General features: G+C 36.5%; 1 protein-coding gene across 1 annotated transcript; it reads right to left on the reverse strand.

The window, feature by feature from the left end:
- On the reverse strand, positions 1 to 15,065 carry LOC109947959. The gene is made up of 2 exons (XM_020559839.1): positions 14,865 to 15,065; positions 1 to 1,274 (listed from the first exon to the last, which is right to left on the reverse strand). Exons 1-2 carry the CDS (start codon positions 15,063 to 15,065, stop codon positions 342 to 344), a joined length of 1,134 nt encoding a protein of 377 aa, XP_020415428.1. The 3' UTR covers positions 1 to 341.

Raw genomic sequence — 15,065 nt, forward strand, 5'->3', positions numbered from 1 at the left:
TACAGTTAGAACCCATAATCTGAATCTCAAATGAGCATCAATTTGCAACCAAAAAAACCCATCACAATTTCATCTGCCAACACCCAAATCAAATTTAAAGAACAATTCGTGGAATAAAAATCAAATTTACAAAAATGAATTTAAAAAAAAAATAATCTGGCTATTAAATCCCAGAAAAAAGAAATTCATCATCTACAGTGCTATCATCATCCTATCATCCTTCACGAAAAAAAACTGGTGAACGATTTCTGAGTCAACTCAACCGTTAACTCGCTCTTATGTCCAAACTGCCCCTAAACCTTAACTTCACCACAACAAAACAAAGAATCAAGAATCGGGACTTAAACGTCGTCGTCGTCGTCGTCGGAAGCTTTGGACATTACGGAGAGTCGGCTTGGCTTGGGCTGAAAATCAACTCGGCGCCGCTGACTGTGCGAAGAAGGCCTGATCAGAGCCGACAAAGCCCTCTTCACCAAGTCCCCTTCAACCCCTCCGATTCTCACCAGCGAGTTTTTCATCGCCGACCTTCTGTAGTTCAGTCTGATAGTCGAGTGATACGACGACGTTTGGTCGTTACTATTCAAGTGGTGAGCCGCTCCGCCACGTGGCGAGTTCTTGTGCAGGGCGCATCGGAACGAGCCCGGGTGCGTCGTAGGGGAACAAAGGCACGTCTTCTTGCTGGTAGGGACGTTCTTGTAGTTATTCTTGTTGCTGTGGTTAAAGTGGTTCTGCACCGAAATAGAACGGCCCGGAGAGCCCGAGCGGTTCTCGAACCGCAAAGACGACGACGACTGGGACGGCGAGCGGTCGTAAACGGAGAGGCGCGTGGGGGAGCCAGAGCGATTGAAGAACGTCGACGTGGCGGAGGAGAAGCTGGAGGAGGTGGACGAAGCGAAGCCCGAGGACGACGAGGAAAACAACGGCTGCGATTTGCGACACGAGTACGTGTTCGATCTTGATCTCGACGACGCCACGGCCATTGTTGTACAGTGGTGAGAGCAACAGAGACGATTTTGTGATATGAGAGAGAGAGAGAGAGAGAGAGAGAGAGAGAGGAATTTGAGTATTCGAATTTCGGTGTGTGAATTTTGGAAAGCGCCGTTGGGTGGTTTGTTTGGTAAAAACCTAAAGAGAATCGAGGGGGGTATATATAGTGGTCTGTGGGGGAGTGGGCGAGTTGTAATTTCATTGTGTTTCGGAGTTGGATTGTGGGTTAGAAACCGCCGAACGGTAAGGCATCGTTCTCGGATCCAATGGGCAATAGCTATGGGAAGCTATGGGCCCATTGTTAATTTCATCTACTTCCACGCGCCCGAAAGTTTTATTGCATTTCTTTTTAGTGTTTTTTTGTTTTTCTCAATGCATTTATTTTAGGGTTAAGTGTATAATTAAGTTCAAAAATCATTAATCTATATGGTGCAAGTGCAATTTAATATTAAAAATATCATTAATCTATATTTATTAAAGCTTCAAAAATAATGTTAAAAAATAATAATTTGATTTTGATGTAAAGGGTAAACTAGTAAATGAAAAATTAGATGAAAACTATTCGAAAATAGAGGAAGTTAGTTGAGATAGGGATAACGCACAAAACCCTAACCTTTCAAGTATCGAAATTATTCGTAACATTTTATCCCTTTAACACATAGGAAACAAAAAATAATATGTAGCTTTTGCATCATAATTTGTAATCAAATACTTGAAAAATCAGTAATTAAATGGATTAAAGAAGAGTCGTCAATCTCATACCTATTCATTCCCATCACATTTCATCCAAATTTTATGTATTTATATATTTATAAAGCTATATTTTGAAGAGACTCAATTAAATTTTTTTTTTTGGGGAAAAAATAATCAAGAAACTCGCGCGAGATGAACTATAATTGTAATTTACAAATCTTTTGAGTTTCATCAAGCGCCAAATTTGGCGCGTTTGTGTAATATCAACATGGTGCTCAATGTAATGGCGGGAAAGCCACAGAAACAATGAAATATCAGCATCATCATGATCTATTGATTAATTGTCAGCCCTCCCACTGGTTTTCTTAGTTCTCTGTCCCTTTCGTATCACCGAACCACCTATTGTTTAAATTCTTGTACAGAAAGCCAGATTTTGAAATATAAATTTGAACAAATTTGTATTAATATTAATATTAATATTAATTTTTTGGAATGAACCACTTTTTAATTATACTTGTCATTTCAATATGCGTGATGCCTCATAAAATAGGAAGGTGAAATGAGTGATTTTATTTTTATTTGATGATTATTTTGCTTTTGTTGGTTGTAACCCCAGTATCTTTTCAACGAGAAAGACTTATATGTTATGTGGATATCACTATTTTGCTATTATCGATCAATAATGTTATTACACGCGTGATAACACTTGCACATGACATAACATTATTGGTTGAAGATAACAAAATAATGTTATTCCCGTTTCAACTAAGTTTTTCTCCTTTTCAATAGACAAAAAACTATTTACATTGCTTATTTTAAATGTAGCTCACTCAAATTAAATCTCGCACCTCACTCTAATTAGACCTTGTACCCTAGCCCCCTTTCTTCCAAAAAATACTAGCCCCCTTTCTCCCAAAAAACACTCTTAGAGCCTTTTCCACTTTGAGGGGGGAGGAAGTCATTGTTCTTCCCCCCTCTCCCCTATTCTCTTCCTCCTTTCACCTCTTCCCTCATTTTCAGAAACAAAGGGTTTTCCCTATTTGTCTTAGTTTTGTTATGATTTTCATACAACCATTATAGGCGGCTGCGGCTCAGCGTCGGATCTCCACCACCATCTTTTTTGCAATTTCTTTATGTTTGGAATAAGTTGCAGAGACTCTTTGGGTTCTCTGTGTAGTTTTCATCTCTCCTTTTGTGAGAATTTTTCATCTCTCCTTTGTGAGAGCTTTCATCTCTCCTTTGTGAGAGTTTTATTTGTATTGTTATGACTTGATTTTTTCAAGCTTTATCTTTTTTTTATTATTCTAAGTTTGCAATCTTAGTTGGGATGTCTATGCCAGAGTTTCTTCGATCCTGCCTGATCGTTAGTGGAGACACACCAGATTGTCTTAATTTTGATATTAGACCGCTCCGTTATTGTAATAGCCCTTTTGTGGCTAGTTTGTATTGGCCCTTTGTGGCTAGCGACTTTTTTGGCTAAATTATGAATGCAATCATAGAATTTCTCTAAAAATAAAAAAATAAAAAAATTAGACCTTGTACCACAAGACATTCTACACTCAATAGCAAGAACACTAACTATACTTTTCGTCAAATTTTTTTGGTTTCGTCCATGACAACCATGGAGACACTAGCTAGCACTAAGGGAGGCCCTAGGTACAGGCGGGCAAAGCGGCAGACTAGGGCCTCCAAATTGAGAGGGCCCCAATTTGTATAAACCTCTATATATACATATATGTATGTTCCATTAGAAAAAATTGTACTATATTAATATTATGTAAGACCCAAATATTGTATAAAAAAAAGCCTATATTTACTCTAAAACTAAAAAGAGGTTTATAATTGACTTAAGCTAAAACATTTTTTCTTTTCATTCAACTAGGTTAATTGACCAAAACATTTTTAATTTCCTCTGTTTGGATGAAGAAATTGAAAATTACGTAGAAATTTAAAATGATGGAATTTCGATTTCTATTATTTCAATTTCTGGCAACTGAAGATTTCAGTGTTTGGATTTATGTATGTTGAATTTTGTAAATGACAGAATTTTATAAGTGGCACTATGAAAATTGTGAAATGACCCCTATTTTGATGGAAATTAAACTCAGGAATTTGATGCTCCAATTTCTATGGTTTTTTCGGCGCGTCATTTAATAAATTCCACGCTTAACTTGCCAAACAAAGGAATTGTCAATTTTTCCTCTTAAATTCTCAACTTTTAATTAAATTCTGAATTGTTTTCCCCCATTCAGACGGAGGGTTTTGAACAATTATTTCATTAATATTTCATGATACAATTTTTTTCTTTTTTGGAAAATTCATTGAACAATTATTTAATTAATAAGGTAAGTGCCAGCTTCCAACGGCATCAAGTTATGATCCTGGGATTTTGGAAGTTTCTATGGCCAAACAAACATTGGGTATGGCCTGCCTACACCTGGCGCTTAGATTATGTTTTGTTGGACACCTGGCGCTTACTTGGGAACGGTTTGAGGACCACAAAGCTGCCGTGCCGGTGTTGGGGTTTTTGTATTATTAAAGATTAGAAGGCGGCGACTTTTGTTTTGATTTACGTGCCGACCATAGGAATGATCAGGAGAACAAGGTGGCAATGGCATGGCCCAACCAGCAAATGTGTTTAATACAATTTAATTTAGTTTTTAAATTTACATCCGAGTTTTATTTTAGTTATTTAAGTCATAATATGCTATTAAGAACGCTGGTTTTTTCACATGGATTGAGGAGGAGCAATTACGGTTGAGTTCTTTGCTTGCAGAAGATTTAAATTCATGTATTTGATCAAGCATGTGCATCTTCTTTTCCTCCTAATCATTGTATTATGAACCTCGTTACAAGAAAAAAGAAAGTCACTTTGGTCCTGCAATTCTAGCAGTTGTTCAAATTTGATCATTTCGTCACAATTACGTAAATTTGAAAAAAAAAATCATCAATTTAGATACAATTATTTCAAAAAAAATGAAGAGTCGAATAATCAAAATGACTAAAAAAACGAATTTGAAAACAACAACGTATAATTTTTTGTTGTTTCCAAAGTTATGAAGGAGGGAGTTTTTGTCATATGTACACAGTTCCAATGTATCATGGAGGTTTGAATTTGAGACCACTGATATTATAAATCAATGTCATTTTTTATTAGGCTAGACCCTGTTGACAAAGTCATTATAAATTGTAGGATTTATAAATTATGGTTTAATTGAGATTCACACACTTTTTACTTCCGTATATGTTAACAAACAAAGAGAAAAATAGTTACATTTCTTTACATAAATACATAGAATAACTAATAGAAATAATTTTTTTTTAAAAACAAAAAAAAATATGTATGTGTTCTTGATACACACAATATCTGGAATAATCGAGAGCTTAACACAATCTGTTCTAATCCCAAATAATTTTGTGGAATAATGGAGAGTTTTGCAGGCGAAAATGGAAAATTTGCTATTTGATTATAAATTTTATTTATTTATTAGAAACTGGGTTAAAAAAAGGGCAAAACTTTCTCAAGAACTTATTAATCATGAGAATTAGGACCAAGAGAAGAAATTGAAAAGAATCTTTTCTAATCCTAAAATTAATTAACTATTAAATATATTTAAGACAATAGCAATACATTACAGCCTATAGGAGCCCGTCACCATGTTTTCTATACGTTCATCAAACAAAACCTGGTGGGCCTGGGCTTGAAATTCATCCTCCTTTGAAGGTGATGGCTGGAGGGCTTGATCATCAGTTTGAGAAAGGCATTGAGAAGGTGTGCTTTGGAGTTGGTCATCATCAGTTTCTTCATCATCTTCATCTTCGTGGATTGGTTGTTAACATGATGGACGGCTGTGATTGTAGAACTGCTTGATTTCCCAGCTTGTGGGCCCCTCCCCTTGTGCAGGCTGCATCGGAATGAGCCTGGATGTGTGGAAGGAGAGCATAGACATGTACGTGAAGGAGAAGAAGAAGAAGCAAAAGATGGTGATGCTGCTCGGATTTTGTTTCCCATTAGAGCCTGCATGCATGCGATGTGTTCGATTACTATGAGCACGTCTATGTTTGATAATTAATTAAATGAATGCTGAGAATATCATCTATCCGGTCAATAGTTTGAATTCAAGGTTTGACAACGTAACATATCATATATTTTAGAGGATTTTTTTTATACGTATAAGGTCGAATAATTCGTTGCATCCGCAACACTAACAGTTAATAGCTTCTGTTTTTTGTGTGGTCAATAAACAGTTGGTAGCTAATTACGAAGTTAAACACCATCGTTTGAATGACAAATAGGATTTGAATATGGAAAAAAACAATTCTGTTTATGGTCCTTTTGCAATAGCCGTGGTTGAATCAATTAAGGGAGGAGAATAAAGGGGAGGACAAAAGTAGTGCAGGTTAGAGAGGAGAGACAGTAATTAAGAGGGATGAGAAGTTGAGAGGTAATAAGAAATTAACAAAAGACCATAAATTAATAAAAGATAATTGTAAATATAACTACACCAATCAATTTTAACTGACGCGACATAAACACAAAATTGAAATGACTTAAACACATTAGCTGCCACGTAATTGTAGTCCGTTAAACCTCTTAATAAAAAAATAATTTGTTACAACCATAAGGTGTGGTGCGGTTCATAAAGGTATGATGCAGTTGGTAAACTGTCATCTTCAAATGGCGAGCTACCTGGTGCCTCAATGATAGGGGTTCAAAATCCGTTGGAAGCACTTTGTGGCTAGGAGCAAGCCGAACTCCGAGCGGGGATTAATTCTACCCTTCGAATGTGGGGACACCTCGTGATATTTACTAAAAAAAAAAAAATTTGTTACTATTGATATTTTTCCGACAAAAGAAAAAAATTTGTTTTGTTCTTCATAAATAATATAGGGTCGTATATTAAATTAATTGGGATGTACATACAGTGGCAGATCTATTAAGGTGTAAAGAGGTGTAACTGCATGATATCTCATATGACCAGTAAAAGCATTGTAGATGCCACACATTGCACATTTGCTCAGGTTGGGTGGTGCACTCCAGGTGCTCGATGAAAAGGCTAAATGAAGTATGTTGCTATTTTGTCAGCACAACGCCTATTTTTTTAATACAAATCCTGGCCAAAACAAGAGGGTTCTCGGGTCTACCAATGTGTACATATAGAAAAGTCTCAGGTTCAAACCTGCTGTTGTTAAAATGTTAACTCGCAATTGTACGGGCCAATTAGTAGTATAGCAAGACAAGTACGAGGTCGTACCCACGAGGACTGAGAAGTTAAAATTAGTTATGTACTTAGATTACCAAATTCAAGAAAGTAGGAGGTTAAGTCTAAAATAGAATTTAAAGCAAGAGTGATTGTAATTGTTGAACAAATGAGGCAAAACGAAATTTCAAACAAAAGCAAAGTGAACAAATGTAACAAAGAGTACTTTTGTAGGCTGGAAAACAGATTGGGAGACTAGGGCATTCGATTCACCATAACAATTCAATTCTGGGTTATAAGGAGTCAAGTGACAAGTCTCATTCGGATTCAAAGATTGATTCTAGCTAAAGTATGATTAGGCCATGGTGTCTGGTCCTAACCTTGTGCTCCTAATTCCCTAACTTGATCATTTGTTGTCTAATCTAAATTAAGCATTAGGAACCCATTAAGCATAGAAGAACAATTTAAACAACCAAGCATGTATCTAATCCCTATTGTCGAATGTCCATACATACTTTTCTTATTCATAGTTCAATTCAAATCAAAGCATGGTGTCTACTCTTGATTCAAACCAAGGTAGCTAATATACAAGTTCTAATGGTGATCAATCATCCAAACAAGCATATTAACTGATAAGCATAAAGAATAGGAATATGAATCATGAATCAAACTTGAAACTCAAAACTTCAACTTATAAACCCAGAATATTCATGTTAGGTTACATCATAGCCCTAGTTATGAATTTAGCTACTCATAATGGAAATGAAACTTAAGCAAAAATGAGAAAACATATTGAATGCAATAAGAGTAGAGAAACCCAATTCTGAAGTTGCTTGTGGTTTCCAAGGCTTCTCCAGGTGCTTCTCCACGTCTAATGCTACTCCAAGAACTTTCTCATGTCTAGAGTATGGCAACTAAAGAGGTGATTTTGGGATGAGTTTGGGTGGTTGGTGATGGCAGAGAAAGAACAAATTCGTAGGAAATGGAAGGAAGGCTTGTTGGAGTTGTACCATGATTTTGGGCTGAATCAAGTGATATAGGATGGCTGGCGTGAATTCTTGGTCAATGGAGTGACTCCTTTGCACTTGAGTAGCTGACACACCTCCCTAAATTGCTCAACATGTCAGGTCTAAAGTCAAGGAAAGCTGTGGTGAGTCACATGGCTCAAAGAAAGTATCCAAGGCTCAACAACTGGAAACTGCAATCCTGAGCCTGGTGTGTATATGGGCTCACGAATTGGGCTCAACTTCATTATCTGATGCATTTGAGTAGTCCATCTTGAAGTTCAGACTCTCATCTTTCCAACTACATATTATTTGGGCCAATCCAAGTTCGGAGAAAGATGTTAAGGCCGAAATGAGTTGCTAACCCAGTCTGCTCGTTTTTGCACCATTTTGCATCTTTTCTTATCCAAAGACACCATTGCTACCTAAGGCCCAATGAACTAAATGATAAACAGAAAAGGGATTAAAAGCACACGTTTGACTCAATAACATAACCAAATCATAAGCTAGAAGGGTACAAAATGATATACAATTGTGAACTGATCACCTGCATGGCACATTGGTAGTGTATATGTGAAAAACCCTCTCTCCCTTGTAATGTAGACTATTGTTTGTATTAAAAAAAGTTCTAAGGAGCAGTTAGTTGAGCTCTTCTACCTCTACCAATGTGGGTAGAGGTTCGAAACCCCCAGGCACCTAATGAATGTTTGTGTAAACCCATCTCCTCAATCACTTGTACTAGAAAATGCAAAATAAAAAAGTCCTAAGGCCATCCATAATAAGGGCTCCAAATGGGCCTTATCACAATTTACTTTAGAGACCCAAAATTTTCTCTCTTGAGGAACCTTATTTGAGTGCAATAAATGAGGACCCAAAATTCAACAGTTAGATCCATATGGATGGTTGAGATCAAATTTCCCCCTTAACTTACAACCGGGTAGGTGAAACCCAAACCCGAAATTAATACTCAGCAAAGGTTGAACAAGTTCAACACTCACGAGGTTGACGTTTGAACACAAAAACCCAAAGCACTAAGAAACATTGCTAAACTGGCTTGGAATCCAGCTTAACGATGGTTGAAGGCAACTCCGTACTCTACCTGAAAAATTAGTTAGTTTGAGTGGAAGGGGCGAAGCCATATTCCTTGGAGCAAAACTGCGATTCTTCCATTTCGGAAGTGATAGGTGTGAATATTCCAACGAAGGAGAGCTGAGACAACCCTAAGTTTCAAGTGGAACCAACATTTGGTAATTTGCAAGTAATTTAGTGGAATTTTTTTGGGTTAAAGTTACCGTTTTCCCTTATTTTTGTGGTCAATGGTGTTGGATTTGGCATTTTGTGTTTGTGGTTCACTTGCATTGTAGTTTTTGCTTGGATATATATAAAATAATTCAATGAACATCATGTCAATAAAATATTAGTAACACGCATTTACAGAGTAACAAATTGTCAATAATGAAAGGAACAAGATAATCTTTGATGATGTTAAAGTCGATGAGATTTGTCAGCAATCCCTAAGCGCATCTATTTCGTCAATTTTTGTAATGTGCCTGATTGATTAGTTGTGTAGTGTAATGCAGTCGCTTTGTAATGTAACTGGGGCAATCATTGGTAGGTAAGCAACTTAAGAAAATAGTTAGATAAGTACCCTAAGGAATTGAACCCCAAACCACAGGCCTGACCATGTAGTAGAGGGTAGACATTTGATAATAAAAAAAATATGGGGATAAATTAACATCAGAAACTGGCTTCATAATAAAAGAAACAACGATAATAAATTTATATATTCCATTGTCTGATTGAGGATCCATTACATTTGATTAATCATATTTTTCATTTTTCTTTTGGTTAAAATTTGATTGCATAAAGTATCTGGTAGTAAGTGCAAGTCAAGTTTTGTTAATAACAGTCTCAAATTAGCATGGTATTTAGACATTGTGCATTGGAGATTTAAAAAAAAAAAAGTTTTATGCACTTACCTTAGCCCATACTAATATGATTTTCATGGTATTATATGCATTATATGAAGTCTTGAGGTAATTATAGGTATATATATACACACCATTAGAATACCCAGAAATAAACTTGTATTTGAGTTGCAGTTTACATTTTCTACTAGCTTTGGCATGTGTTCTGAAAATTTAGATACATTTACCTTGTTAATTGAAGGAAAACCTTCATACACTATCATCAATCAAACCCTTATTGAAAATATGCATTTCTGAAAAAATATATATATACGTGCTCACGTTATTTCATCTTGTATTTGTGTAAGAATCATTTCAAGAAATGGAATCCAACGTGCAACTAGTATGACCAGAATCAAAGGCATATGTCTTACGGGTGAATAACTGCTCACACGCGAATTCATGCCTAGCTAAAATTTGAGCGAAGTTGATGAAAGAACAATTAGAATAATTCAACAAATCATGCTTTGGTCATCTTGCAAATATTGATAAGATTCAGTTTAGCGGCCAAATTGTGCATGGGATTGTCTTGCATCGAGTCGCCGCGGGTGAGGTGTGAAAGACTTGGCTGGGTTGAGTTTCTTAATAGGGTGCGACATTTCTCAGCTCACTCGTCAAGATTTTTGTTTGATCACAGAGCTCCGTTTTGGGAAAGTGTCTGAAATTTCCAGTGGAGACAATGATGAAATCAGACTTAAGGAAATATATTTTTGAGATGAAGAACATGCATTTGTGAAGTGCACAGAAGGCAATGACATCTACAAGTTAGCTCTTGTTTGCTTTACTGAGCTTGTGATTTTGGAAAATGACAAATATTTGAACATTAATGTCAATTACCTGACCCTTGTAGAGGACTTAGATGTGTTCAACAAGTATCCATGGGTTCAGTGTCCTTTGACAAAACTCAAGATAGTCTATTATCCGCACCGACAAAGTTTCCCAAAAGCTGTGAAAAGGAAGATCGAATAGGGAAGGGGAAAAGTAAGGCTTCATGTAAATTAACGGGAACAAGTCAAAGAAATCAAAAGGGCAAGAAGGGTAAGCTTGTTGAAGGGCAAAGGCCTGGTTTGAGTTTTAAAGAATTGACATATGCTTTCCAGGTATGTGTTAATAATGTTCATGTTAGTTATGCTTTGTGAACTTTAAAACTTAAATAATGACATATATCCTGTGAATTGTGTATATTTGAGCATACAAATTAATTCATAAGTTGGCGGACCTGAATTATTGGAAGATTGTTGATTCGACAGTTGTCCCGCGTATTTTGCAATGGAGAACTACGATGTCTGTTTCCAAGTTCAGATAACATGAGTGTATATATTTTTGAGAAAGATGGCATGAGTGTACATATATTTGAAATGTTCTCATCTAAAACTTTTTTACATTCACAGTTTATTGATGAAATTTGGCTATGTGGAAGCTGTGATTGAATTTTTCGGTCTTTTCTTCAAAGACGACGGTTGTTGCAAGGAGATGTAAGTTTAATTGATTATGCATTTCTTTTAATGTATAAAGTTTTTGACATTGGCCATAAAAACATGTGCAACACATTGATTTAAGGTTGTATATCTTCCGAAAGCAACAACAAGAATTTGAGGTTGTAGAAGTATCGGATTGAACAACCACATATGTAATTTTCATGGTATGTCATAGGCCTTGACTGAATGCATTTAATAATGACACATTATATCCATACTTGCTTTTTTGGAGATGTTTACAACTTTTGTTTTGTATTTCACATAATCATATCTATACTTTTTTTTTTCTTCACTGAAGTTTGCAGCTTCATAAGGGTTTATTTGGACTTGACCTAACAAGGACTTACACAACACTACCAAAGCACAGTTAACAAGCACAAACAAATCTAAATAGAAACAATCATCATTATCAAAACATGAATATTAGGGAGTTGGGGGCTGAATTTGGTGTTTATGATGGAAAAGAGCTCAAAACTTCTTAGAGGGTTGCGATCATCATAAGCGGTGCTTTGCTGACTTTGTACACAAAGTTTCATCAAGGCATTCAATTATAATAAAAATGCAAACATAGAGACAATATACGGTATGGTGTGGAGGCACACACAAAACAGACGTTGGAGAGGCTAGTGTAAGGTGACATTGATAATGGTTCGAACATCCCTAACATTAGGCCTTAAGTCCAGTCTCCTCTACACGAACCGCATCACTTATTGCCACTGTGGATAATGATTCCACTCTTCCGGCCCCTATGATTCTTCAACGCTACAATTATTGCTACTATTTTCACGTCTGTGATGAGTTTCGTTTTTAACATCATCACGAACAGTAGAATACCTGCACTGGAGATATCTACAACACAATCCACCATTTCATCTGGTGCTTTATATGTTTCATGTCTATGATTTGAATCACTTTATCATCATTCACATTTTGAGTTAGTCAAAAGTCTTCTATCTTCCACACATCACCACACCTAAAAGTGTTAGCAGGAGAGAGATCTCCATGCATAATTCCTTGGGCATGCATATATATAAGACCAATCATAATGTTTGCCAAAATGTTCCAACACATATCATCTGCCATAATCTTGTCATTCTCTAGTATATCCTTTAAAATGTTTTCACACAACTCCATTTGAATGTATAGATGAGAGAGATCAACGTAGTTGATTGGTGAACTCCCTCCATCATCATCATTCACAACATCGTTTAGACCAACCAAAAATGGCTCAAGCCATACCATATGGTACCGTACGATATGTTGGGGGCTGAGTTTGGTGTTTATGATGGAAAAGAGCTCATAACTTCTTAGAGGGTTGCGATCATCATAAGCGGTGCTTTGCTGACTTTGTACACAAAGTTTCATCAAGGCATTCAATTATAATAAAAATGCAAATATAGAGACAATATACAGTATGATGTGGAGGCACACACAAAACAAACGTTGGAGAGACTAGTGTAAGGTGACATTGATAATGGTTCGAACATCCCCAACATTAGGCCTTAAGTCTAGTCTCCTCTACACAAGCCGCATCACTTACTGCCACTGTGGATAATGATTCCACTCCTCCGGCCCCTATGATTCTTCAACGCTACAATTATTGCTACTATTTCCACGTCTGTGATGAGTTTCGTTTTTAACATCATCACGAACAGTAGAATACCTGCACTGGAGATATCTACAACACAATCCACCATTTCATCTGGTGCTTTATATGTTTCATGTCTATGATTTGAATCACTTTATCATCATTTTCATCATTCACATTTCGAGTTAGTTAAAAGTCTTCTATCTTCCACACATCACCACACCTAAAAATATTAGCAGGAGAGAGATCTCCATGCATAATTCCTTGGGCATGCATACCAACCATGATGTTTGCAAAAATGTTCCAACACGTATCCTCTGTCATAATCTTATCATTCTCTAGTATATCCTTTAAAATGTTGTCACACAACTCCATTTGAATGTATAGATGAGGGAGATCAACGTAGTTGATTGGTGAACTCCCTCCATCATCATCATTCACAACATCGTTTAGACCAACCAAAAATGGCTTAAGCCATACCATATGGTACCGTACGATATGTTGGGGGCTGAGTTTGGTGTTTATGATGGAAAAGAGCTCATAACTTCTTAGAGGATTGCGATCATCATAAGCGGTGCTTTGCTGACTTTGTACACAAAGTTTCATTAAGGCATTCAATTATAATAAAAATGCAAATATAGAGACAATATACAGTATGGTGTGGAGGCACACACAAAACAGACGTTGGAGAGGCTAGTGTAAGGTGACATTGATAATGGTTCGAACATCCCCAACATTAGGCCTTAAGTCCAGTCTCCTCTACACGAGCCGCATCACTTACTGCCACTGTGGATAATGATTCCACTCTTCCGACCCCTATGATTCTTCAACGCTACAATTATTGCTACTATTTCCACGTCTGTGATGAGTTTCGTTTTTAACATCATCACAAACAGTAGAATACCTGCACTGGAGATATCTACAACACAATCCATCATTTCATCTGGTGCTTTATATGTTTCATGTCTATGATTTGAATCACTTTATCATCATTCACATTTTGAGTTAGTCAAAAGTCTTCTATCTTCCACACAACATCACCACTAAAAATATTAGCAGGAGAGAGATCTCCAGGCATAATTTCTTAGGCATGCATATATATAAGACCAACCATAATGTTTGCCAAAATGTTCCAACACATATCCTCTGTTATAATCTTATCATTCTCTAGTATATCCTTTAAAATGTTGTCACACAACTCCATTTGAATGTGTAGATGAGGGAGATCAACGTAGTTGATTGGTGAACTCCCTCTATCATCATCATTCACAACATCGTTTAGACCAACCAAAAATGGCTCAAGCCATACCATATGGTACCGTACGTTATGTTGGGGGCTGAGTTTGGTGTTTATGATGGAAAAGAGCTCATAACTTCTTAGAGGGTTGCGATCATCATAAGCGGTGCTTTGCTGACTTTGTACACAAAGTTTCATCAAGGCATTCAATTATAATAAAAATGCAAATATAGAGACAATATACAGTATGATGTGGAGGCACACACAAAACAAACGTTGGAGAGACTAGTGTAAGGTGACATTGATAATGGTTCGAACATCCCCAACATTAGGCCTTAAGTCTAGTCTCCTCTACACAAGCCGCATCACTTACTGCCACTGTGGATAATGATTCCACTCCTCCGGCCCCTATGATTCTTCAACGCTACAATTATTGCTACTATCTCCACGTCTGTAATGAGTTTCGTTTTTAACATCATCACAAACAGTAGAATACTTGCACTGGAGATATCTACAACACAATCCACCATTTCATCTGGTGCTTTATATGTTTCATGTCTATGATTTGAATCACTTTTTCATCATTTTCATCATTCACATTTCGAGTTAGTCAAAAGTCTTCTATCTTCCACACATCACCACTAAAAATATTAGCAGGAGAGAGATCTCCAGGCATAATTCCTTGGGCATGCATATATATAAGACCAACCATAATGTTTGCCAAAATGTTCCAACACATATCCTCTGTCATAATCTTATCATTCTCTAGTATATCCTTTAAAATGTTGTCACACAACTCCATTTGAATGTATAGATGAGGGAGATCAACGTAGTTGATTGGTGAACTCCCTCCATCATCATCATTCACAACATCGTTTAGACCAACCAAAAATGGCTCAAGCCATACCAT

This window comes from Prunus persica, chromosome G3, assembly GCF_000346465.2.
Source record: "Prunus persica cultivar Lovell chromosome G3, Prunus_persica_NCBIv2, whole genome shotgun sequence".
In the NCBI taxonomy this organism is placed as follows: domain Eukaryota; kingdom Viridiplantae; phylum Streptophyta; class Magnoliopsida; order Rosales; family Rosaceae; genus Prunus; species Prunus persica.

Coding starts and splice junctions, on each gene's coding strand:
- LOC109947959 (XM_020559839.1), bottom strand. CDS start 15,065: ATGGTATGGCTTGAGCCATTTTTGGTTGGTCTAAACGATGTTGTGAAT. Junction 1,275..14,864: donor ACATTTTGGCAAACATTATG/GTTGGTCTTATA, acceptor ATGGGCCCATAG/CTTCCCATAGCTATTGCCCA.